This window comes from Amphiprion ocellaris, chromosome 14 (assembly GCF_022539595.1).
Source record: "Amphiprion ocellaris isolate individual 3 ecotype Okinawa chromosome 14, ASM2253959v1, whole genome shotgun sequence".
In the NCBI taxonomy this organism is placed as follows: Eukaryota; Metazoa; Chordata; class Actinopteri; family Pomacentridae; genus Amphiprion; species Amphiprion ocellaris.
Window position 1 is genome coordinate 21,464,849 of NC_072779.1, and position 26,165 is coordinate 21,491,013.

A 26,165-nucleotide genomic window follows, 5' to 3' on the forward strand; every position below is an offset into this window, starting at 1 on the left:
CCAATCACGTGGTGCTCCTCCGGTCACGTGACGCAGACGGGTCACCTCACAAGACCGGGGTCAACCATGGCTACCAGCATGAACAACGGCGCTTCAGTGAGTGTATTAATCCTTTTTGTCCTGTATGTGGTTTGTTTTTGTGAGAGTCAGTAAGCTGTAATGCATGCCGTTAGCTGCGCTAGCACAGCGTTAGCCCCGCTAATACAGCGCTAGCACAGCGTTAGCCGCGGTAATACAGCGTTAGCCGCGCTAGCCGCGCTAATACAACGCTAGCACAGCGCTAGCACAGCGTTAGCCGCGCTAATACAGCGCTAGCACAGTAATAAGGTCACACAGACAGCACGTTCTGCAGCTGGGTAGTTGAGTAACAATTTTATAAACGCACAAATGGGTGGAAGTGTGATTTATGCGCCCGAAAATGCAGTTAAGTCACAGAGCAGTAGGGTTGCCACCTTTCAGAAATGAAAATAAAGGCCGCCCACCACGGCTCCTTGGGGCCACAGTTCAGTAAAATCAGAAAGATATTCACAGATTCAGAATTCCACCATCAATAACTCATTATAAATGATGCCTCTTTTCCATCGCTGTAAGGTAGACAATGTACTACAAGCCTAGTTTTATCAACAGTAGCTGTCTTTCAAGCTGCAGAAATAACATTGGTGTCAACAGGAGCCAGTTGAAGGCTGCAGTGATTCTGGTGACACTACAGTGTATCAGAGAGAAGCTATTGAATATTTGTGTCTCTCTTTGCTGTTGCAGCAGTTTTGCAATTTGCACACGGTCCCTGTTCACTCCATAGGCATCAATGTTATTCGTGCAGCTTGAAAGACAGCTACTGTTGATAAAACTGGGCTTGTAGCACATTGTCTACCTTACAACGATGGGAAAGAGGCATCGTTTATGTTTTGACCAGTGTTGCCAACTCCTCAGTAAGGAAAGTAGCTATTGGCTGTCCTAAAAGTCACTAGAAGTCGCTAAATGATGTCATCGCCAAATTTGCATAATTTCCCGTTTGCATGTAATTGTAATCAACATTGTGGGAGAGACAAAAAGTGAGTTTAAAATACCCAAAATATGTTTCTGAACTAGAGGCTAAATGCAGTGATTTATTTTAGTGTGAGAGTGAAGAAACATTTTCATTTCCATCCCGCTCTGTAAGCAGGACGGGATCTGCAGCGACTTTGATTCATCTGCCGTCTGGACATGGAGTGATGTGGGTCTCCTCTAATCAGACAGTGGGATGCTGCAGGTCACTAGACTGACCCCCTGTGCTTTGGAAGGGGAGGAGCTCACAGCGCCACCTGCTGCTCGTTGAGGACAGTAACTGCAGAACGATCCCAGCTTTCATGTCAGACAGGGGCGGATCCAGATTAATTTTAGTGGGGGGTGGGGGGGGAACGGGGGGTACAACAGATATTTTGGGGGGGGGTTGTAAGAAAAAATTAAAGCTGCTACCGACCTCTCACTTTTACAAAGTTTTTTTTCATGTTTTTTTTTTTGGCTCTTTAACCCAATAGGAAAGCTGTGTATGACCTTTTCATTTTGGACTGTTAACATTCAAATTATGATGGACTTGTTTCCTTGTTTATGTGAATTACAACATCATTAGCTGCAACATCTGCCTGTTCTGTAAAACTGGTAGCTCAACGACAGCATCCTGAGGGCAATTAAGTGACAAATATTGTGCAAGAACAGCACTATTACAACCCTGTCAATTTCCACTTCTTAAAATGTTTACTGCCAATTATCACACATAAAACAATAAATAATATTCAGTACTAATACTTCTGTACTACCCAATACACAGTGAATAAATATTATCTGAAAGTCGGGTTATTGTTGTTTATCAGCACAATACAAAAAGATTAATGTTAGAAATATTCCAGTTAAGACTAGAATATCATGATTTATGTAAATTTACCTCAATAATATGAATGTTCAGGTTAAGATTGTACAGTGATATTTATTATGTAAGTTTAACTGATTAAAGTTTATGACTCTGCACTGCAATATTTATTATTTAGATTTACATCATTATTATAATATTTAGGGTCAGACTCTACAGTATTAAGATTAAGAAATCAAATATTCTATAAAATGTAAATACACTGAACTCATTTGGATATATTTAAGTGAGACTCTAGAATATTATTTGACACAAATCTATCTAAATCAAAAGTTTAATAACTTTCAAGCCAAACATTTACTGGACTGATTTAAATATTAAAATCACTCCTTTCTAATCCTCTGCTGTACGTTCAAACCTGAGGCCTTAAATAGAAACACACAAGTATCTGTTTGAAGGAACTTCTGCAGAGTCCTGGTTCCAGAACATGATGATAAATTATAGACAAACTTTAACAAAAGCTGCCTGAGAGTTTACAGGTTTTTATGTTGGATTTCTTCAGTAATTTAATGAGTTATCAGCAAAAATCAAGTGTTCATTTGATGAACTTCATTTCCTAAAACATCCAGAATTGGAGCTCATATCTTTGGCAGCTGTAAAGTTTCTGCTCCTTCAAAGTTCACAACACAATGAATGAATTTCTAAAACACTCTCAGTGCTGGAGAACGTTTGATGCTGAAGCAGTGACCAGTTTTTCTGTTTCTTCTCTGGAGATGCACAATGAGGGACGTCTGCAGCGACTGAGAAAGAGTCTCACCACATCCTGACATGAGGAAAAAGACTTTATTGAAGACTACAATGAGAAAAACTATCAGACAGCAGACGGCATGCATTCAAGGTGAGCTCTGAACATTTGATCTGGAACAGGAATTCAATAACGGCAGCATGAGCTTCATTTCAGTCTGTAGCTGCTGAATTCATGGATGAATCATCTGGCACTAGAGAAGAAGACCATCAAACATCCACGTCAGCTGATGGAGGTCCAAGAGTCTCACCGAACAACCAACCTACAGAGTGAAGACCTCGAATCTGATTGGACGGCCTCCTATTCAGCCACGTGTGAACAAATGCCTCTAAGCTGATTTGTTTTCTAAAATAAATCTAGTTTGAGTCCTAATCTATGCCTGTGTGTTTGCTTCTTTACACCGCTGTTAACAGTTTAGGCTGTTAGATTGTTCCAGATAAGACAAGTACAAGATTATTCAGAGCCGTTCTACCATGAGCCTGACAGGAAGAACTCCAACAGCTACTGAATGTTCCTGTGGTCCCCTCAAGGCTACAGGAGGAGCCCTACGAGGACGAGCCGGTCCACCTGATGGCGGCCAGTCGCTGCAGTTCAAAGCCAACACCGACAACGTGGACTTCTACTGGACCACACGGAGGCCTTCAAACCGGACCAACAAGTTCACCGACTACCCGACTCGTGGGTCTGAGGACGCCGCCAAGCCTCGGCCCAGCCGGCCTCCTGTCTGTGGGTGTTTGAGTGCTGAGTACATTGAAGGATTTTGGGTGGAATATTCCTTTGAACGAACTTTTTAAGTTTATGTTCAAGGATGTTGGGTGGAATATACCACCTGTTTTTGTGTTGCTCCTCGGCGACCCTAGACAGCCGGGTCGTAATGTTTTTTGAGCAACACACCATACTATGACGTTTTTACAATGATGGTTCTACTATGAAACCAGTTTGACATGTTCAGGCATTCTTTGTGTGAAAACTCAGAGATTTCAGGTATCAGAAGGTGGTTTTCAACTTTCTTTGTTAACTTTCTGCCTCAACTTTAAACTAAATTTCCTTCACTAACCCAACCCTCTGGACTTCCAGTAAGCTGTGTTCCTATTGGCTGTCCAGGTGGCTGCTTGGTGTTATCAGGAACACCTGAGCAGCTCAGTATCTTCCTGCTTTATGTGGCTGCAAACATTTCCTCTCCTTTCACCACTGAACCGGGTTTGGCTTCGTTGCTTTAGTTTGTTTTTTAGGCGTTGGCTTGCAGCTTCCAGCAGTAAAATAGGCTTTAATGTGTTTCTTGGTGTGTTTTAGGGCTTTGTACTGGATAGCTGTCTTGGTAAATGTGGTTCTTTAGCCACAGTTAGCACATGGTCCTAATGTGTGCAGTGATTAGTGGATTTGGTGCAGCTGAGTTGTGTCTTTATCTTGGCTGTAGTGAGTCTTTAGAGGTTTTTGGTCAGACACATTCTGTGTTCTTGTTTGTGAACCAAAGTTGGTTGTCCAGAAGGTAAGAGTTCCTGTCCTGATTCTCTGTTCTCAGAGGTTCTCTGGTAGGCTGCAGGAGACTTTAGCGTTTGGGTTGTGCTAGTTTGGTTTTTGTATGGTTTCATTTGGACGACTATCTTGAGGCCCCTCCATGTGGTTTAGTGAGGTTTTCTGCAACAGTTCTACAAAGCAACCTGCAGCAGAAGAGACTTTGAGAGTTTTTAGGAAGTGCTGGAGACCAGACTTTAGCACAGCAGAAACATTTGTCAGCAGTTTGAGCAGGAGAAGGTGAGCTTCAGAGTAGAAATGAGACAGAAACCTTCTTGACCCGTGTGGTGAGGTCCTGTACCAAGAGTTTGAGCAGGTTGTGAAGAGTCTGTAGTTCTTTGGTCTGAAAGCACAAGAAGAGTCGACTCATTAAAGGAGAAAACAGGAGATATTGTTGGTTCTTCTGTCGCTCTGCAGTTTCCTTAGACTGAATATCAAGTTTATATTTTAAATGATTTCCCATGTGAGCCCAAGAAGATTTCAATAAACTCCCTCCATCCCCTGGACACAACAGATTTTATTACGATGTTAAATCTTTTTTTTTTAAAAATATGTTTTTTGTTTTAATCATAGTTTTAGCATAGTTTTTTCTCTTTGCTTGTTTAGTTTTGTCATCTGTGTGAAAGGTGCTAAACAAATAAAGCTGAATTGATAAACTGAATAATTGACTAACTCATGATTGTGACAACAGAAGTATTTTCGTTGTGATTTAAGGGTTTGTTTCATTTCTAAGGTTGAGGTTAAAGTCTTGACAGAAAAAAAAGATTAAAGAAATAAACTACATTTTAAAAAAGCAATTGAATCAAAGGAAAAAAGCATTTAATACAACAAAACTTTTAAAAAGAAAATTAAACATTAAATACAACTAAATTATATTAAACAGACAAAATATTTAATTAAATAATTAAACAGAAGATACAAAATGTAATTATGAAATTAAACAATTTATTAAACAAAAATATGAAGCATTAAAGATTAAATATTTTAGATAATTAAACATTTAAAAAATAAAATTAAACAATAATAAACATTTTTAAAAATACAAAACATTAAATTAGATTATTAAACCTTTAAAAATACAAAACATTGAATTAAAAATTAAATGTTTAATTGGAAAACTAAATCTTGAAGACAATAAAACTTTAAATAGGAATTAAACAGAAAATACAATTAAGCATTTAAAAAGAAAATTAAACATTGAAAGGTGGTAAAACATTTAAAAAGAAAAACCTTAAAGATTTAATCGAAAAATTAAACACAGGGAAAGAAAAGGAAATTTTTCAAACAAGCCGATAAAACATTTGAAAAAACAATTAAACATTAAAAAGACAAAACATTTGGAAATCAAATCAGACATTAGAAAAGAATAAAAGGTGAGAAAAGAGCAAAACTAAACATTTAAGAAGAATCAAACTAAAGACAAAACATTTGAAAAGACACCAGTTAAACTTTAGAAGATCAAATTAAACAGAAGAAGCAATAAAATGATCAAAAGAGCAAAAACAGATAAAGTTCTTAAAGTGTTTTCTAGTCTGAAATGAAAACATCAAGTTGTTTCTTCAAACATTTCCTCTTTCTATGTTCTTGGTTTGATTGTGGACAGATTTACTAAGAACTCATTTCAGAAAACTGCTTCCAGATAAAGTCTACTAGTAGTTGAAGGCATTGATCAAACTAATGTTACCTTCTGATCTCCACAAACTTTACTGTTCAGTGAAGAGAATCAAAGTTTGTTGAGTATTTCTAAAAAACCCACAAGTGAAGGTCTGAGAAGAACTCAGATGGATGGTCTAAATGTGAAATCAAGACTCATGGTCACAAGTTTTAAGGCTTCTGTTAACCATAAAGTTCAAACTAACAGAGAAGTACTGAGAAACTTTTAAAATTTCAGTCCTCAGACTGTCTAAAGGTTCAAACTAACAGAGAACTACTCAAGATCTTTTAGGATTTCAGTCCTCGGACTGTGGAAAGGTTCAAACTAACAGACAACTACTCAGGAACTTAGAAGATATCAGTCCTTGGACTGTCTGAAAGTCAAATCTAACAGAGAACTACTGTGGGACTTAGAAAATATCAGCCCTCAGACTGTCTAAAGGTTCAAACTAACAGAGAACTACTGTGGGACTTAGAAAATTTCAGCCCTCAGACTGTGTGAAAGCTCAGGTCCTGAGGACTCGGGAGGTGTGGAGGCTTTGGAAAGTCTTGGAACTGAGGGTTCAACCCTCCAGCACAAAGGCTGAAGTCCAACCTCCTGAGAAAAACGGTCGAGTCGAGACTCGAGTTAAAAAAAAAACTCGAAAACGACAAAAAATAGATGATAAATGCGCAAAAAAAAGAAGAATTAGTATCTGAGCGAATAGCTCAGGGGGATAAGAAAAAGACTACCAAGTGGAAGGTCGCAGGTTCAAGACCCACCACCGGCCCTTTTCTTTCTTTGTTTGTCTTTGTCAGGATTTTGAGAAAATTTAAGAAGTGTCTGGTCTTGAACCGGCGACCTGCAGTTCCATAGGCAAATCCTTAACTCACTGAGCTACAGATCAGATAAAAAGAAATAATTTCGTCGTCCCTTTGACATCGTAGTTTCTGAAGTGACCACATGGGTGGAGCCAAGGCGGAGTCTGGGTGGAGTCAGGGCAGAGAGTAGGCGGGGAGGTGGGTGGCGGCCTCCCCCCCTCTACTCCCCCACCTCCCACCACCACCCACCACACCTTCCCCCGCCTGACGAGTTCTTCGAGTCTCCACGAGTTCTTCGAGTCTCCACAGGTTTTCCCGAGTTTCTGGAGTTTCCACCAGGTCGGAGGCAGAACAAGTTGTCATGAAGAGGTGTTGAAGTCGGCCAGGATGGACTGACTTTTTACAGCGACTAGAAGGAAGACGACTAGAAGAGCAGGTCTTTAACCACCATCCATAAAATCCATGGAGTCGGCTCCAGAGAAATGAAGGGAGGTCAACTTTTATCAACCTCCATCCAGATGTTCAACTTGATATCTTTACTTTGACATTTTTAGCACCACAAACCTTTAGTATCACACTTTATCATTTATTAGGACTTTTACGGAATCCACCAGATTTAGTTTTTGTTGAGAAACTTTATTCTTGTCATTGTGGGACTGCAGTATTTAAAACTGTTCCTTCTATTTGACCTCATGTTTATTCGTTTTAGTGGAGAAAGTTATTTTAGTTGTTGATTAGTCTCTTAAAAATCAAATAATAAATTGGATTAGTCAAGAGGTTTAAATTTCTTACTTTGTCATATTTTAAATATGACAAAAAAATATAAAAATAAAGCGTCTTGAGACAATTTGACCTGTAATTGGCGTTATATAAATAAAATTGAATTAAAATTGTATGTATCTTGTAATGTTGGAGTAATTCAGCCATATATGTTGGAAAACATATTTTCTTTGTCCATTAATCTGTTGATTGTTTTCTGCAGTAATTCATTTCTTGTTTTGGTTTATAAAATGTCAAACCCAAATATATTCAGTTTACTGTCATAAAAACAAAAAAGATTTACATTCATGATGCATGAATCAGGCAGTTTTTCACTTTTTATCTTAGTTTAGTCATAAAGATAGTTGATAATGTGTGAATTGTTGCAGCTTGTGAGCCGTAAAAGGTTTTAATCTTTGGGGCCGAGTGTCAAAAAACATTTAGAAACCAACATCCACGAAACACTCAACAAAGATTTGAACATCATTAAAGGGAAATCCAACTTTTGCATGACAATGTCTAATGAAAGGACATTTATTTCCAACGTAAATGTGTGATATTCATCCTCTGGAGCTTTCTCTTCACATCATCTTCCACCTGGACTGGTTTGGTCGGGAGCATGTGCAACAAACATTTGAAAAACTGCACTTTAACATCAATAAATGACACTGAAGTTTAATCTCTTCAGAAATGAGACTGAGTCTGGATGTGCTGCTCTGTCATTAACTCCTAAGTTTAGGGAAAGTTCAAACAAAAGAGGACAGTTCAGATAAGACTTGAGAATGAGCTTATTTTGAACAAACATCTCAGACTTTCTGAGCTTCAGCACCTCTAGCAAGATATTTTATGAACAAGAAACTCAAGAGATCCAGAAGTTGGAGAGAGTTAGCTTGAGCTGAGCCAAAGAACATGTGGGATGCTAACCTAGCAAACATTTCAGACTTTACTCTGTGAATTCTGAGAAATAATTTCCTATTTAATGACAGAGCTCCACATCTTAACTCAGTCTCATTAAAACAGACTCTAATTCAGTGTCATCTATCCATATTAAAGTGCAGTTACCCAAAATGTTTGTTGCATGAGCTCCAACAAAACCTGTCCAGGTAGAAGGCCACTTTGACAAACAGGAAGTGGAAGATTCCAAGCAGATTTATAGAAGGGGGAACCGGACTGTACTAAGTGTGGTTGAGTATAGAGGAGTGTTTTGTGGGTTTTTAAGGCTGATAATGATTATTAGTGAGACATTTGGAGTAGATATTCATTTGCAGTAAATGAAAGTATTTAAAATCTTGGAGTTAAACTCAGAAGAACACAAACTCTAACAGAAAACTTTGTTGATACGTTTTTGTTTTGTTTACAGATGTTAAGTATATCCAGTATAACCAATCAAATCACTCCAGAAGACAGAGTGACCACAGACAGATTAAGGTTCAGAGCCAAAGTAGCACCATTTTTAAATGTATTTATTACCATAAATCAGTGAAAAAAATAAAATACTGATAATCAGTAAATCAGTCGGCCCACAGTTACTACAATTCTACAATGTATGTCTCTTTCCTTTGACTTGTTATTTGTACAATATACGATGTATATTATGGTGTTTTTTCATACCAAAGGCTATACTATGATGTTTTCTAAGAGACATACGATGCTACTCTGTTTGTTCTGGCCCTGGGCCGTTGCAATCCTCCTCTGTTGTTTTCTGTATTGTACTCAGCTGCATGCCTTCGTCCACCCGGCCTCCATTGACTCGTCCCGCCTGCCGTCTCTGGAGCTGAAGCTGGATTGGAACAGACCAAAGTACAGTCCAATCACGATGCCAGCTGCCTCTCAAAAGGCTCCTTCATCTGGCAGGTGGCAGCACTTCTTCTGAGGGGAAGCTGAGCTGGCCCGGCAGAACTTTGGAGATGTGTTCCAGTGGTTGGTGGATGTGTGGGGACATAGAGAGGGACCTTTGAATTGTTCAGAAAGGAAAACAGGAAACCCATTGGTAGTTTTAGTTTAGGGTGCCACTGCAGTGTGTTTTTGGGTTTTAAGAGGTGAACAGGAAGAGTTTTTTTTCGTATTGATTATCCTTTACTTTGTTCCTGGTTGGAATGCCCATCAATGTCAACGTGAAGTTCACTTTTAGTTCTGTTTTTTTTATTTTATTAACACCCATTTGCTTTTAACCCCCTCACATGTTGTGTTGTTGTAAACTTAGTCTTTCAAATAAATACCCGTCAAACCCTCTGGAAACCAGCGTTTGTACTGTTTTTGTGTTGCTCGTCACCTACTTCAGACAGCCGGGACATAACGTTTTGTGGACTAAAGGCTTTTCTATGACGTTTTTAGAGCGACATGCTATACTATGACGTTTTCTGAGCGACATGCTATACTATAACGTCTTCTGAGCGACATGCTATACTATGACGTTTGTTGGACCAAAGGCTATACTATGACATTTTTTGGACGACATGCTATTGTATGACGTTTTAAGAGCAACATGCTATACCATGACATTTGTTGGACGACATGCTATACTATGACGTTTATAAAGCGACATGCTACACTATGAGATTTTTAGAGCGACATGCTATACTATGACGTTTTCTGAACGACATGCTATACTATGACGTTTGTTGGACCAAAGACTATAATCTGACGTTTTTGGTCCTTGTAATGTCCTGGGATGTGTAAGGTCTCATAGCAGGTGGAGGCTGTCAGGTATCTGCCATTCACTACTTCAGCGAAGAGAGTTCTTGGTAGAGTCTCCCATCCAGTCCAGAATTTCACCAGACTGGTCAGTTCAGACGGTGTTGCTATGGAATGGATTAAAATTGATTCAATAAATGGCTACAACAAATTATCAAAAACAATCTAGGGTACACATACTAAACAGGAAACAGTTGAAAAAATGGGCCACATTTATCACCATCATTGCACAATAACTCTTGATATAGCATGCTGTGGTCAGCTATGAACAGAGCAGTCTAGGGCAGTTCGTTTCAAGCTATTCGCTCACAGTTGTAACTACTTTGACTGCACAGTTTAAAACCTTTCGAGATCAGGAGTAATTTAAAATGAATCAAACCAGGACATTAACTTGAGCAGAAAACACACATAATAAACAAAGTGTTACCTAGACTAATTCAGTTTGCTAGGTGACCAGTTTCTTTACACTGCTCTGTGACTTTGCATTTTCGGGCGCATAAATCACACTTCCACCCATTTGTGCGTTTATAAAATTGTTACTCAACTACCCAGCTACAGAACGTGCTGTCTGTATGACCTTATTACTGTGCTAGCGCGGCTAACGCTGTATTAGCACGGCTAACGCTGTGCTAGCGCTGTATTAGCGCGGCTAACGCTGTGCTAGCGCTGTATTAGCGCGGCTAACGCTGTATTAGCGTGGCTAGCGCTGTATTAGCGCGGCTAACGCTGTGCTAGCGCAGCTAACGGCATGCATTACAGCTTACTGACTCTCACAAAAACAAACCACATGTAGGACAAAAAGGATTAATACACTCACTGAAGCGCCGTCGTTCATGCTGGTAGCTGTGGTTGACCCCGGTCTTGTGAGGTGAACCGTCTGCGTCACATGACCGGAGGAGCGCCACGTGATTGGCTGGGCGTTGGTTCGATTTTGGCCAGGATCGATTGTTTACGCCTGAGTCCCACTGATGTGAACAGCGAATTTTTTGACAGCGAATTTTTTAACATTGAATTTTTTGATGGCGAGTTTTGAACATTGAATTTTTTGATGGCGAATTTTGAACATTGAATTTTTTGATGGTGAATTTTGAACGCATCGAATTTTTTTGATGGCGAATTTTGAAGACATTGAATTGTTTTGATGATGAATTTTGAAGACTGAATTTTTAACTGGTTTTTATAATTTTGATGAGCTAAATTCAGGCATAAAAAATTCACATACGTAATTTTGATGCAAAAAAATTCAAAGTAAGAAATTCAGCAGCTTTTAAAATTCAGAATCTGATGAGTCTGATTTGCTTCCATACAGAACTTTTCTGTGCAGTTAAAGAACAAATGTAGGTGGGCAGTAGTCCAAGTATTGTCGTTCAAAAGTTTGGGGTCAATTTGGAATGTCCATATTTTCGAAAGAAAATCATTTTTTTTCAATGACGATAACATTAAATGAATCAGAAATACAGTCTAGACATTGTTAATGTGATAAATGACTATTCTAGCTGGAAACGTCTGATTTTTAATGGAATATCTCCATAGGGGTACAGAGGAACATTTCCAGCAACCATCACTCCTATGTTCTAATGCTACATTGTGTTAGCTAATGGTGTTGAAAGGCTAATAATTTTTGAATTAAAAGAAACACACAACTTGTTTCATTAATAAAAACCCAATATTAGCCTCAGCTTCTTCACATGTTTCTCCACATGTGGCTTGAAAGACACCCAGATATTTATACACGTGGACCACCTCCATTTCATTTCCCTCAAGTGTGGACACTGAGGGAATCCTCTGTGGCCACTTTCTAGAATTGGAAAACAATATTAGCTTAGTCTTGTCTGCATTGAGAACAAGTTTCAGGTGAAGTAATGAGTACTGGACAGCAACAAAGGCTTTCTGCAGAGATTCAACGGGAACAGAATCCTTTAAAACATAGATAGGTAGAGCCTGAGAGCTTTTGCAAACAGAAAAAGAATTAATAACCTTCCAAATTTTTCTGTGGGTTATGTAGGTTCTCAGTGGTGACAGATGAGTCATATTCTGATTTGGCTTTCTTAATTAAAGAGGAGCATTTATTTCTTAGTTGTCTGAAAGCAGAGCAGTCAGTGGTAGAGCCTGTTTTCCTTGGACTGGACCAAGTCAGGTTACGTTCATGAGGACTATCTGCCAGCTCTAGGGAGAACCAGCGTTTTTTTCACCCTTTCACCCTCTATCTCCTTAATGGGGCATGTTTACTTAAAATTTGCATATAACCTTCCCCAAAGAATGTCCAAGTTACCTCTACATCGGGGATAAGTCCAATCGTCTTCCAATCACTATTTGACAAATCATGATGATAGTCTTGTTCATTCAAGTATTTAAGATTCCTCTAATGAAAACACAAGGTTTAGATTTGGGCATTTCTAATAGCAGCTACAACACAGTGGTTACTTAAGTCATTGTAGAAGACACCCAGAGATGAGAATTTATAAGAATATTCTTCAAAATCAAACAATCAAGGTGGCCTTCTCAGGTGTTTTAAGGTTTGGTTGGGTGGGTGAATTGACCAACTGGGTAAGATTAGTAGAATCACAGAAAGATTTAAAATCATCAGAAACTGATTTAAGCTAGTCCCATTTCAGATCACCAGCAAAAACAAGTTCAGTATGAAGACAGTAATGCATCCGTGGAGGCAGATGGAGGCCTGTAGCACCCAACAACAGTTAAACAAAGGCATTTAACAACTTCCACGTTCAATTCCAAAAATTCCAGTTGTTTGCAGATGGATTCAGACAGAACTATCAAGGCTTCTAATCTTGATTTGACATAAGTAGCAACACCTTCACCTTTCTTAGGCCTGCTGGTACGATACATATTGTTTCCAATTATGTTGATACCTTTATGGGCAATAGATTTGGTCAAATCTCAGAAATTACAACATCTGCATCTGCTGATTTGACCCAAATCCTGACCATGTCCATAACAAGCTGCACACATTAAGATGAACTACTTTAAGACCAGACAAGGATTTCAAACCAGATGGTGTCTAGATACACTGCAACTCAGGACCAAAGTTAGGTTGCACATTACCAGATAACAGCAATAATAAGACAATCAACAATCGCTGCCTTGTACCATCATAAAATGAGTCAGACACTGGATATGTTGAAACCAAGTGAGATCTCTCACGGGATGTGATGTAATTATACAAAGCTGGAACGCTTTGAAGTTGAGGTGAATCTCTGAGTAGGTCAGATGATAAGTTAATGTCCTGTGCCAAATGGATTAGTGGTTGCATAGGTTGTAGAACAGCCAGCATGGAACAGGTGCATCCATGAACAATGTCCCACAGGCTAAACACATTGTTAGATGAACTCACCCAGGAACGGCCGCTTGCCCCCAAGTCCCAAACTATTAATAAACTGAATAAAGTCATAAGAAACACCACTGTCCACAACTCTCAGCACTTCTCAACGTAGAGTGATATAACCAAGGGCTAGGAAAGTTTAGAAAAACATGTATGCATCCAGTTTTTGGTTCAGGGTCTACAAAGATCCATTGAAATTTGTCATCTGCATGTGACCAAGAGATAGTGCTGACAGGATAAAGAGGAGGGAAGAGCTGAGGCACATTCATCAGACCTGGATGAGGGTTTCAGTCCTATTTTTCGGAGCAAATCCACCTTGAAATGGTTCATAAAAGATGTTTGGTTTCATAACCGGGACAGCTTGATGACACATAGAAAGATTTATCAGCATGCTTTTACTTGGGTAATAAAAATAGGCAGTCTGGCCAGAGGCAGGATCTTTAAGTTTAAGCACTTTATTTTCTCAAAGCAGCACTTTGGGATCACACCACTCTACTGTGATGTCAGTAATGATTTAGGATAAACATTTAAACTTCATTTGCAGCCGACTGAAACCCCTTCAGTAGATTTTAATGTCAATGTTTAATGTTGTTCCCTCTCAGTGAGCTGTCAGAGGTGTGCTACAAACATCATGCACATCCACATATTAAAAGCCATGTATTCTAGCTATTCCTGAACAGTTTTATTTATTTCATATCTGACTTTAGACACCTCTAGTTTGAGACGAGTGTTTTCACATTCAAGTACACAGTGCCTTACTTCAACGCCCCATCTGAACAGGCAGAGGTTTAGATAAGGCAAGAGGAGCAAAACCTGCAAGCGATACAGAAGTCAAACAGTTACATAGTACAACCTGGATTTAGACATATTTGAAACATATCCATTATGCTGACCCAGAAGGGTGTGTCGTATAATACCAGATGAATGTACTATACATTAATTCCAGCCTCAAAAAATGGCCCCTTAAGAAACAAACCTTTCCCTCCCTCATGTTTTAAATTCAGTACCAGTGAGGTGATACGAAACTAAATAACCTGTCAACCCTGAACTGTCAAGAATCGTCAAAAGTGATCTTAAACCTAGACATTGCAATGTTTGTGCATTATGACAATGGGCTTGAAGATGACCGTGAACAAAAATGTGGGTCTGTATCAACACAATTTAAGGCTCATCACAGAAATTTCCACAAAGCAGCGGCAACATGTTCCTCACCACATTGCTGGAAAAGACACTGCTTTGAGCTTTATTTAGTGACTCCGGTTTACCAAAATACCATGAACTTGATGGAAAAAAGGAAATTAAAATATCCCCTTACACTTCTGAAGCTACAACAGGCATTCATCCACCGTTCCAACTTTATCCCATATGTGCAAGAACTGTGCCAAGTTGTTTGGTCCCTCTTCTAATGAAGAACTGACAAGTACCAAAACATTCCAATAGAAGTCACTGAAATCTGTCTATAGCAAAGTTACATAAAAATGGCACAGTCACAGAGAAAATAAGACATTGATAATCACTATAAGAACTCAAAATAACCCATTGCAGATCCTTATCAAACCTCACGCTCAATGGAATTTTTCAAAACAAACATGGACACACTGTACCGCCTTCTTGTGTACGTATTAGCAGGGGAGTGTGGTGACCTACATGTTCCTGCTTTAATAACTTGTGCTGTAACATCCAGAAAGAACGCAATGGATAGAGAAGTACACAGAACTGTTCTGTAAGAGATAGAGAATGCATGCATTTCTAAAATGCAAACCTTAGTCCCAGTTTATGCTCATACCCAGCGCCACACCTAAAAAAAAAACAAAAAACCCAAATATAACTAAAAATCCCTTTTTACTATTCATTCTATTCATTCTATTCATATATATATATATATATATATGTGTGTGTATTATATATATATATATTGTACATTTTTGTGGTTCCTGTTAAAAGTACCTCACGTCTTTCATGTCATATACATTTATGACTGGCTACTGTCTCAATCAATCACAATAACATGACCTCATGGACAATAATTTCAGGTACATTCAGGACTTTCTGTATAAAGTCTTATAATATTCTTTACAATTCATTAAAAATACAGAGAAGCAAAAATATTGGTGATACAACAGTCCACTGTCCTGCAGAGGCTGCTCAACCATAGCTCAACTGAGTCTTTCTTCTACACAGCTAAAGAGAACTTCCACTAAATGCTTCATTCTGTACGTATCTCTGTCTCTGGCCTCTGCATGGCCAGGTCAGTCTGGATAAATGCTCCCTGGCCCAGCGCTGTGGAGTATGCTCTGTTACTGTGGCTCACTGTGAATCCTGGGGCTGGGTAGGTGCTGGAGCCTCCACGTTTTTGAGCAGGGGCCTGAGGCTGAGGTACAGGGTGGTAATCGTCCAAGTTATCGTAGTGGGACTGCACCGTTTTAGTGCTGTGTTTCTGATATGAGAAGTCTCTGTCCAGGTCTGCTTTGCCCTGGCTGTAGTGCTGCTGCTCTCGAACGCTGTGCGATCGCTCCAGCTTGGAACGGGGAAGCTGTTCCCTTGGAGCCGACGGCTGGTCGTCTGTACTGTGGTAGCCGCTTGATGTTTTTACTTTATTCTGATGGTGGTCAGAATCAGCGCACTCGTAACGTGGTTGGAAATTCCTCTTGCTGGGATACTCCTGCTGCCAGTGTTTCGACCTGCCGCCGTCTCCACCCAGCTTGTCGTCTCCAGTCTCATACTTGGCCTCGTGACGGCCGCTCTCCTGCTGATGGGAGAGACTGTGGCTCAGAGTAGCAGGAAGGGAGTGAGATGATTGGCATTTCTTTGAGCTGCTTTGCTTGGAAAGCCCGTCTGACTTGTCGCCCACTCCGCTGCCCTGGACATGCTTTTCAGTCTCCATATACATGAGAACATCAGGGTCTGACACCATGTGTCTGGGGAGGTAGCGGCCATCTTTGCTGTCAGTTGCTACCAGCACAGCTTTACCTGGGTCAGATTTACTGCGCAGGTGCAGGGTTTCATAGCCTGATATATCTGCTGGTGTGAACAAGCCCACATTGTCATACTGCGAGAGGACAGGGCCTTTAATCTTCAGTCTGGCCCTGCTCTCCCTGCGGATAGAGTGCATGCGAAGCCTTTCTGACTCCTCTGCGTCCCAGGCGAGGTAAGCAGCAGCTTCCTTGGCGCCGTGACTGGGGGGCATGTCCCGGCTCACAAAGCTGTGCTCCTTACCAGGTGGGAGAATGTGGCGAGCAAGGTAGTGGTACCCAGTTGCCTTTCCACCTGGTCGCCCAGCAACGGCTCCAGGATCTCGGCTGCCATAGGAGTGGAAGTGCCGGACCCTTATAGTGCCGTAAGGGTCAATGTCATAGAAAGGCGCCTCCAAAGGGCTTGAACCAGAGTACGGACTATAGCGATACTGGACCCGCCCGTTTTCAAAGTAAGGCTGTAGCTGGGTGACGTGGTAGTCGGTCTGTGAGGACTGCTGCGGGGGCTGCTGGTAGGCTTTGCACTGGTACACAGGTCGGTGGTAGAAAAACATGTCATCATCTGGAGGAACTTCAGTCCTTTGGATGGGCACTGAGCGAATAGTGGAAGGAACATGGAGTGAATGCACTCTGCGGATAGTGGGATAGCCGTGGGTTCTGTCATGGCTGTAACCCTGATGCCCTGGGCCCGGAGACACATACACGCTCCTGGGGTTTCCTCTAGACTTCATGGAGTAGTGGTATGACCTGGGGCCTAAAGTGCTGTATCTGTTATCTAATCGGGCACTGTAAGGTATCTGAGGCTCAGACTTGGACACATAGGAGTGTGGAGGGATACTATCTGGTCGGTAGTGGTGTGGTATGGGCTGTGGGCCCAGAGGAACAGGCCTCTGGTGGTAGTATGCAGCTCCTGAAGGTTCAATTAAGACAGGCTGTTCTCCTTTAGCATGGTACAGGTAGGCTGGCTGGTGCGTGGAAGATTTACGAGGTGAAAGAGGATGGTGAGGCAGAGCATCTTCCAGATGGCTGGGTGGAGGGCCTTCACCCAGGATATGGAAGGAGGCTTCACTTTGACTGAGTGCTGCTGTGGCCAGTTTGCTCTCGATGGTGCGGACAGGAGGTGCTGGAGGTGTGGGTCCATAGGAGTCATGATATTTCGCAGAATCTGTACACGGCTGTACTGGCTTTATGGCCTCCCAAGGCTTCTCTACAGGCTCAGCAGAGGTGGGTGCTACTCTTGCGCTGGCCTTGGACAGCTGGGACTGGGGCTGAATTTGTGTTTGGGATTGCGTGTGAGTTTGTGATACAGGATGAGGCTGTGCCTGAGGCAGAGGCTGTGTTGGAAGATGAGGCTGTATCTGGACTTGGCTCTGCTGCTGAGTCTGCGTTTGATTTTGGGGCAGTGAGACGGCATGCCTTTTAGGCTTCTGAGCTGTTGGAGGTGGCTGTTCTGATGGTTTTGGAAGGACTGGGGGAGGTGGAGTCTCTTCTGGTTTGACCTGAGAGAAAAAGAAATCACAAGCTGAGCATTGTTGCAGTGGTACAAGAGCCGTACCAACCCCACACACACCTCTGCTGGATGCTGTCCAGTGTTACCAGTCTCTATCGTTACTGAGCTGTCCCACTACAGCATCAGCATAATGTCACAAATTCCTAATGTCTGTTTCACATTTCTTATATTTTTCTTTAGCATGGCACAAAAATTGAAAATAGGTGTAAGGATATCTCCTGTTTATGTGTAAAAGCTCAGATTGCTACCTTTTATCTTGTATATTTCACGACTTACTGGAGTCTTGTTTAATAATCTAAAAAACTAAGGTCAACTATGGTCCTCCAGCAGCCGCACAGTGACAACACGACACAAAGCAGATGGACAGAACAAACAAGATATAAGGTGTTAATATAATGACCTTTAAATGCTGGTAGTATTTTTCCAACTTTTTCCAGTCTTTGCCCAAAGCGTAGCTAACCAGCTGCTGCCTGTAGCTGTATGTTGAATGAAAATTTTTCAGTAGATCCAAATGACTGATTGGTTTCAGCAGAGGCCAAATATTTTATTGTTGGTCCTTGAAAATGAGCCAACAAAAGGGCAACATTCATATTGGGGCCCCAGAAAGTTCCTGCGAGTCTGTATGTATGGATGTATCCACATTTTCTACTGTAACTACAGTTCTTGGTCGAGTTCTGAGGCTGCTGATATCAGTAGTATATGATGTACGGCAAGTATGGCAAATCAAGTTCCCTTTTTCTTGTGATTTTTACAAAGTGGACTCACTTGTAGGACCACAAAAACTGATGTGCATAGTGGTCTACATATTGTCATTATATGTGCAAAATTACAAGTTGCTTCCACGTTGTTTTCTTGTTAAAATTTAGGACACATGAGGCTTATTTTTCCTTGTCAAATGTTGCTGATGTTCTCAATTTGTCTGTTCAGTGTTCATTTCAAGTATATGTATGGAGACATTCAGACATCCAGTAGGGCAAAATAAGCCTTGCATGTTGTTACAAAGCAAAACACTGGAACCTTGAGGTGCCATTCATGCAATTCTACAAATGTTAGAGGCTTTAAAAGTTTGTTAAATTACCAAACGCTGTATTTTTAGTGGGTAAGATTAACATATACACACACACACTTTATATGAGAAAATGTTGCACTTTTTCAAATTTGGCTTCTGTTGGAGTCTTCAATCGCTTTCAGCAAAATGTTTTATAGAACTGAGTTTTAGGCCCCAATTAAAACAGTGAAATTAAAACAAGACTGAGCAAGTGCAGCAATCTATTTAATGAATTCTGTCTCAACTGACATGGAATGATCTAAATGTGAATTGTCTTTATCTCATCTAACTGTTGTCTAAAAAGCAAATAATCCTATTTCTTTAAACACTGATTGGCTCTCATGATGCACTGGTAGTTAATTATTTAGTTTAGATCAAAAGCAAAAAATGTAAATACCGTAATATAGTGTCCTAAGACAGACCAATCCATGTCACCTTTCTAAAATAATGGCCTAAGTCATTTTTTGACAAAAGTTATTGTTTTTTGCCTAAATCATGATGCTGGCCATCTCTTGTAAAATTGCCTATATTCTCAGATGAACACATCATGTGATTCTACCCCTGTAGTATAATGGCCTAGGTCGAGGTTCAAAGTGGTGTGGTTCAGTTTTTTGTGTTTTCTGAAAAACCTGAAAAAATTACATAGGCCAATATTTTAAGAGAGTGTCGATATGGAAGTAAAATGACATTTACCTCGGGAACTACTTGTGGTAAGATTCCAGTGTCTTTGCAGCTGCTGCTGGGGGTGGTGGCTGGAGTGGTAGTGGATGAGCTTGTATGAGCTGCGGCTGGTCCTGTGACAATCTGCTGCTTTTCTGGACTTTTCTTGGTTGGAGAAGTCCGGCTGGTTGAACTGGAGAGAGGTGCACACTTGTAAAGTGGAGTGTCTGGTGAGGTGGTGTCAGTTTCTGGCTGTGCTCCAGCCGGAGCTGTAGAGGACTTGGCACTGTCGGACGGCTTGGTAATTGTGCTGGTTAACTCTCGTGGCTGCTGTGGGACAGAAGGGCTGGAAGCAGAGGCATAAGATGAGTCTGTGATGACAGTCATAGAAGTGCTGTTTGGTGGTGAGTAAATTTCTCTGCCTGCTCCTTCCTCTGAGGAAGCCTGGAAATGTGAGGCCACTGGATGTGGCAAGTCCTGGATGGTAGAGAACTCCTGCGGCTGCAAAGGGGACACCAGTGTAGGAGGCTCAGAGGACCTGGACTGAGACTGAATAGAGACCTGCTGGGCGGACTCAGCGAGGGCCAGGGCCAACATGCGGGCAGCATTTTTAGGAGGTGGAGGAGGAGGGGCAGAGGTGGGAGCTGTAGAGTTGAGGGAACGAGGGGTGAGGTCCTTTGAAGAGTCCGTCGGAGCTACGACTCCTAACAGGAACACAAAAACACAAGGGATCTACAGTTGAAGAGTGAATGAACAAGTAGGTGATGGCGACTGCAGGCAGGCTGGTTTTAAGGTGCTTCAAGAGTGGAAAAGAATGGAAAATTAAGCATAGTACTCAGGCATCATGAGAAAACATTTAAGATGAAATCGATGCAAAGCTGGCACACTACACCTTGTGAAAAAGCACCATATCGTCTTATTTTTAATCTACAGTGTAAACAAAACAAGCCATAAACAAGCTAAAAGCTTCATTTCAAGAAGTGATTCTCTGCTCCCTACCTTGGTGCTCTTGAATGCTGGCAGCTGTGGCTTGTTGCACACTGTCCTCTCCCTTCAGCTCTCGACTGTCCACACTGTCGAAGGCTGCCAGCTTTGAGTGCAGCTCCATTTGAAAAGCTTCACTAAGCGACGGCTCGGCTGCCCTCAGCAGCATGCTGCCCATCAGGGGAGGAGAGTCCTTGGGTATCAATGGAGGAGATAATGGGTGTGGAGAGACAACCTGTCCAGCTGGATTCTTGTCAAGCGTCTCAGCAGAGAAAAGCTCTGTGGCAAAAGGTGTCAAACTGGTGGACTTTCCACATTTAATAGGTGACACAGCCTGTGTGGGTTTGTCAGTGTAGGAATAGGAAGTGGTCAGTTTCTTGCTTTCTGCTTTCTCTCCAGCAGCCAGGTTAAAGTCTGTGGACAACAAGGGTGAAGCTAAGCTGCCCAGGAAGGAGGCAGAGATGAGGTCAGAGCCATTGGTCTTGCCACAGACACTACCAGGGCTCCGCTTTAACGTGGAACCCTCGGCCCCGGATGGTGAGTCATCTAAGGGGAAGGCGTAGGAGGTGTCGGGGAGACTGCACTGGAAAGACATGGGGTCAAAGTCCAAGGAGGCCATGCCAATGTCTGGCGGGCTGAGGTCCACATCTTCACCCCCCGAGCGGGGAGGTGAGATGAGGGCAGGCACACAGATGGGCCCGTCGTCTCCGTCGCTGTCCTCTGTGGCATCCAGGTTATCATAAGAGTTGCAGTGCTGCCGGCTGTCCAGCAGCTCGCCATTAAAGGAGGCTGACAGAGCATCACTGCTGGAACGCGGCCGCCGGGGACGGTACACCTTGGACTCCCCTGAAGGAGGAAAAGAACATAATCAGAAATAATATCCTCTGTATAATAGTAGGCTTCACTGCAGGAAGAGGATTTGTAATTTGCTATGGGCAGCACTGACTGATAAAGCTCATTATGCTGAGTCAAAGTGAACTGAAGGACACAAATGATTACCTTCAACATTGTGCAGGGAACTCAGTGACTCTTCACTTTTGGCTGACCTTAATGTTGCTGTGTCTCCTCTGCCTCCTGAAACACCACAATTAACATGTATCACTATCAGCCTTAATTAAGCTTCTGTCGTTGCACAATTCAAAGTTGCTTAAGACTCTTGTCATTTTGGCTGTGAAACACGGACTCACCAGCGAGAGCCATAGCCTTTAGCTCATTGGGTTCACTGGGGTTGCGGTGCAGCTTGCGTTTGGACATGGAGGAAGACTTTCCCAAGTTGAAGAAAGAACGCCAACTACCCACAGGAGACTTCTTGGATTTGATAGGAGGCCTCTTCCTATGATTAAAAGTGGTGGCAGACAATCAGACAGTTAGTTTCCTTAACTTGAGAAATGTCAACAACTCTGCATGTGTAAAATCGCAACATCCTCGCTGACAGGGTTCAACCTGCTAAATGAGAAAAATAACTCCAGTAGAGGGAGACATATTCCAGGAGATTATTTACTTCCAACTGACTGTTGCTTTGCTTGCAACCATATTTACACTCTACATGTCTAGTTTACATTTTATATTTGTTACAATGAGGACATAATCAACAAAAGAAATTAGAGGAAGAAAAGAAAACAAACCTCTCAGTGGGGAACTCAATGACAGTATGGAACTTGCCCTGCAGGGCGGCAGGACCTTCGCCCACCTCGATGTATTTGCTGTCTTCAGTGACTGGAGAGTTGATCTGAGCTTGAGTCCTGGCTTGGGCTTCCTCTAGACTCAGAAGTTTAGTAGAGGGTGATGAAACCAGCAGGGATTTGGGCCTTGACAAGGAGTTGTGACCTGGTGATGTGGAAGTAATGAGATTAATGGTGAAGTATATAGTATATCTGACAGAGTTTGCACAGTTGTCTAAAGTCTGTTTGTACCTGCTCCTTCTCTTATTAGTGAGCTGAGTTTAGTGCTGAAGAGCACGTCAACATGGTTCAGAATAAACTCCACCACTACTGACTGGATTCGAACTTCCATGAAGGCTGCTGTGCCGCTGAAGCAAGCAGATTCAATCTGTTTTGATCTGAAACAATAAACAAACAACACGTAAAGAGGAAGAATGAGCTTGACCAATAATGAGTTCCAATTAAAGAGAAAGTGTAAATTCTCAAGGTAGTGAACATGATTGGTGGTTAGATGTAAAGTTAGACAACTTGTGTGAAATCATTTAGAGATGCATTTCCAGCACTTGAGTTTATGCTGAACAACATCCTCCCACAAACAGCTGCTTTAATCCATCAATTCAGGCAGAATGACTCATTTCAAACAGGAGACACGGTACTTTCTGCAGCCTGTCATCAAAGCTGATTCAAGTCTGAGCTTTTTAGGGGGTGAAGTATGAAGAAAAAAACCCCCACACAGACATCAAATTAAGAAGATGGTTGCAATCATCTACAGATGTACTCAGTTATAAATAATTACAGGGAAACTGAAATATTCAGCTGGCTAAGAAGACTACCGTGATGATGTACATTGTATTCACCACAATGAAATATATACATCCAAAGAACAGGGAAGACCTCTCACCTCAGCAGGTTGGGGGCCCAGACAATAGCCAGGTTTTTACTGTGCATGTTAGTGATGTAGCTGAATGCTGCCAGGCGGGAGAGGTGTCTCATGAGGAACTCCAGAGTCCTAGGAATCAAACATTCATTTATTCAGATTTAATTGGCATCCACTAGTGATGTGCAGACTAATGGACATAATAGAACTACTCCTTCAGAGCATCAGTGTTTCAGTGTGTGCTCAAATCCCTGTAGAATGGCGCTTGGAAATTTGCATTTGTATGCTTTCACAAAGGATGGGAAATTCAATTCATCATCACCAACGCAAAGGTCAGCCGGGACCTGTTAAATGATTCCATTCAATGCAGCGTGGCATTACATAAAGCCTTGATTCTAACACTAGCAGACACCAACAACTTGATGCGAATCCACAATGCATCTGGAACCTGGTTCTTCCTATGCCTGCCAAAAGGGGGCAGTGTGTCTCTACACGGACCTGTAATGCGGCGGAGGAAGCTGCTGGATGACATCATGGATTTTGATGAGTCGCTCTTCGTCCGTCGCTGCTGATACAGCCTCCTTCAGAGGGAAAATGAAAACAGGGAGAGGGAGATAAACAATGGAATGTACCAGAGTAGCAACATTGGGCTCATTCTCTTGACATCCCTGGTTCTCACTGCTGCATGGACCACAGAGGGGACATCAGTCTGCAGCCACGAAGCCCCCCTCCTCTCCCCAGCTACCATAACAACCAGCAAACATTTACTTCATCCTCAGGGACGACTCTGTTGTGCTTGGAGAAGGTTTTATTTCCAAGTCACACAGAGTGGTTTGCTGCATTTGTAATGACAGGGTGTGTCAAGTGCAATGCTATTATTTTAGGGATGTCTGTGGCTCATAACTGTAAGATGAATTTCAAAAATTCCTTTAAGTCTGAGGAATTTCTTTTATTTTCAATAGCAATCAGGCTGAAATTCAAAGTCAGTACTGCCAATCAAACGCAATCTGAGACCTCTGGGATCAAGGAATGTCTTTGAGGCATTGTTACACGCAGAAAAGCAACAAACAACCCAAATATTGCTGTAATAGTTGGCATGTGTGTGAGAAGTGTTTCATCCTGCAGGGGTTTTGCTTACAGAGAATTTTTCGTAGAGCTGGTAGGTGAGCAGGGGGTTGGGCAGCTCTCTGAAGTAGAGCTTACACAGCGAGCCAACACAGTGGATATCCTGGATGTAAACATCTTTGGTCAGGTCGGGGATTTGCTCCGAATCAAACTCGTGCCTGTTGAAAAGGATAGAGGGCAAAGCCAGGGTCAGCAAACCAACTTACTCTGAAAAAACAACCAAAACTGAGGACGTCTAAATTACTAAACCCCACATACGGAATGGTGTAGTTAACAATGCAAAATGAGTTTCATATTTTAGATTCCTCAAAGTAGTCAGTGTTTGCTTTGATGACAGTTTTGAACACTGTTGTCAGTATGTTTACCAGCTTCATGACGCTGTCACCTGCAATGGTTTCCAGTTAACAAGCAAACTTTTGAGTGGTACAGTTTTTTTTAATGATTTTTATTCCAAAGCTATGTAGTAAATATTCAGCAGTTTTTGAATCTTTAATAGCATTGCTTGATGAAATGCTCTGCTTTGTCTGCCAGCCTGTCCTCACTCTGGTCAGACACACACACCAAAAATCCACAGAACAGCAGAAAACCGCAGCTGTTACAGTTAAAGTAAGACTTAATACAGTCAATGGTAAAGGAGAGATCTTAATATGGCCCGCAGCAGGCGTATGAATATTTGAAGTAACCAATTTAGTGGTCTAGCTGAGTAATCTGATTACTTTAGTGCATGTATACTTATCACCTACAGCACTAAAACCACTGACAGGTGAAGTGAATAACATTGATCATCCATCCATCATCTATACACTGCTTAATCCTCGCTAGAGTCGCGGAGGGGCTGGACTCTATCCCAGCTGACTTAGGGTGAAGGCAGGGGACACCCTGGACAGGTCACCAGTCTATCACAGGGCTACATATACAGACAAACAGTCACACTTGCATTCACACCTACGGACAATTTAAAGTTACCAATTAACCTCAGCATGTTTTTAGATTGTGGGAGGAAGCCAGAGTACCCAGAGAAAACCCATGTACACACAGGGAGAGCATGCAAACTCCATGTGGAAAGATTCCGGGAAGGCCGGGATGCAAGCCAGAGATCTTCTAGCTACAAGGTGAAAGTCTAACCACCAAGCCACTGTTCAGCTCATAACATTGATCAGTTAATTACAAAGTTTTACTGGGAAACCTTGGGTCCTGGCATTCATATGGATGTTACTTTGATATGTATCATCCATTGAAACGTTGCTTTAAACCAAGCACACTCACCAATGGCAACAGCATCAACCAACAGGACATTGTGCCCCACTAAACTGCAAAAGCTGCCCAGAAAGTGTCAGAGGAAAACTACCCAATCCACAGAGGCCTTAATTAAAGATGTCACAGGACCCCCCCAGAGATCAGAGCTGGTCAGAGCTGTTCTGGTGGCACAAAGGGGATGTTGTAGTTCATCAGTGGCGGAGGTTGAACACGGAGGAAAAATCAAAAAGATGGCGTATGATGTAGAGAGACTAGTTGGTGTATTTTTTGATGGCCTGTGTTCTCTGGACAATCAAACTCAAGTTCTAAAAATCAAAATGACACCCTTGCTGGGTCATCCCCACATAAGCAGGTACAATCCCAGCCAATATATAAAGATGAAAGCACTGCATTACCCTTTGAAACTTCACAGCATAGCAAAAACAATGCTTTTCAGCATGTTCTCAACACATACATTGTCTTTTACAAGCCAAAACTGCTATAAAAGCTTTAACGACCAATGTTCTGATCTGTGTATGACACCATTAGGTAGTAAAAGCTCCTGAAGAAAACAACTTAAGAGTCAAAGTCATTTCTTCTGTTACAGATGCAATAATCCCTGGTGGAATTCGCATACTATCGGTTTTTGGATGAGAGCCAGGCTGGGATTAGATGTGTG

At 41.7% G+C, this 26,165-nt stretch overlaps 1 protein-coding gene and 1 long non-coding RNA gene across 8 annotated transcripts in view; one reads left to right on the forward strand and one right to left on the reverse strand.

Annotated features, from left to right (window-relative positions):
• Positions 1-44: 44 nt before the first annotated feature.
• On the forward strand, positions 45-3,023 carry LOC129350472 (uncharacterized). The gene is made up of 2 exons (XR_008603883.1): positions 45-96; positions 2,620-3,023. It is a non-coding gene; the product is annotated as an uncharacterized LOC129350472 (long non-coding RNA).
• Positions 3,024-13,852: 10,829 nt separating this feature from the next.
• The window catches only part of arhgap32b (Rho GTPase activating protein 32b), a 123,930-nt gene continuing 111,617 nt past the window's right edge, over positions 13,853-26,165 (reverse strand). For all 7 annotated transcript variants that reach the window (XM_055017200.1, XM_055017199.1, XM_023273370.3 and 4 more), the window contains 10 exons: positions 24,264-24,408; positions 23,624-23,706; positions 23,150-23,257; positions 22,501-22,646; positions 22,213-22,414; positions 21,775-21,920; positions 21,587-21,661; positions 20,603-21,433; positions 19,637-20,307; positions 13,853-17,884 (listed from right to left, as the gene is read on the reverse strand). In XM_055017200.1, coding sequence (XP_054873175.1) covers positions 15,620-17,884; positions 19,637-20,307; positions 20,603-21,433; positions 21,587-21,661; positions 21,775-21,920; positions 22,213-22,414; positions 22,501-22,646; positions 23,150-23,257; positions 23,624-23,706; positions 24,264-24,408 — 4,672 coding nt within the window. In that variant the 3' untranslated portion in view covers positions 13,853-15,619. The remainder of the gene's footprint in view (positions 17,885-19,636; positions 20,308-20,602; positions 21,434-21,586; positions 21,662-21,774; positions 21,921-22,212; positions 22,415-22,500; positions 22,647-23,149; positions 23,258-23,623; positions 23,707-24,263; positions 24,409-26,165) is intronic.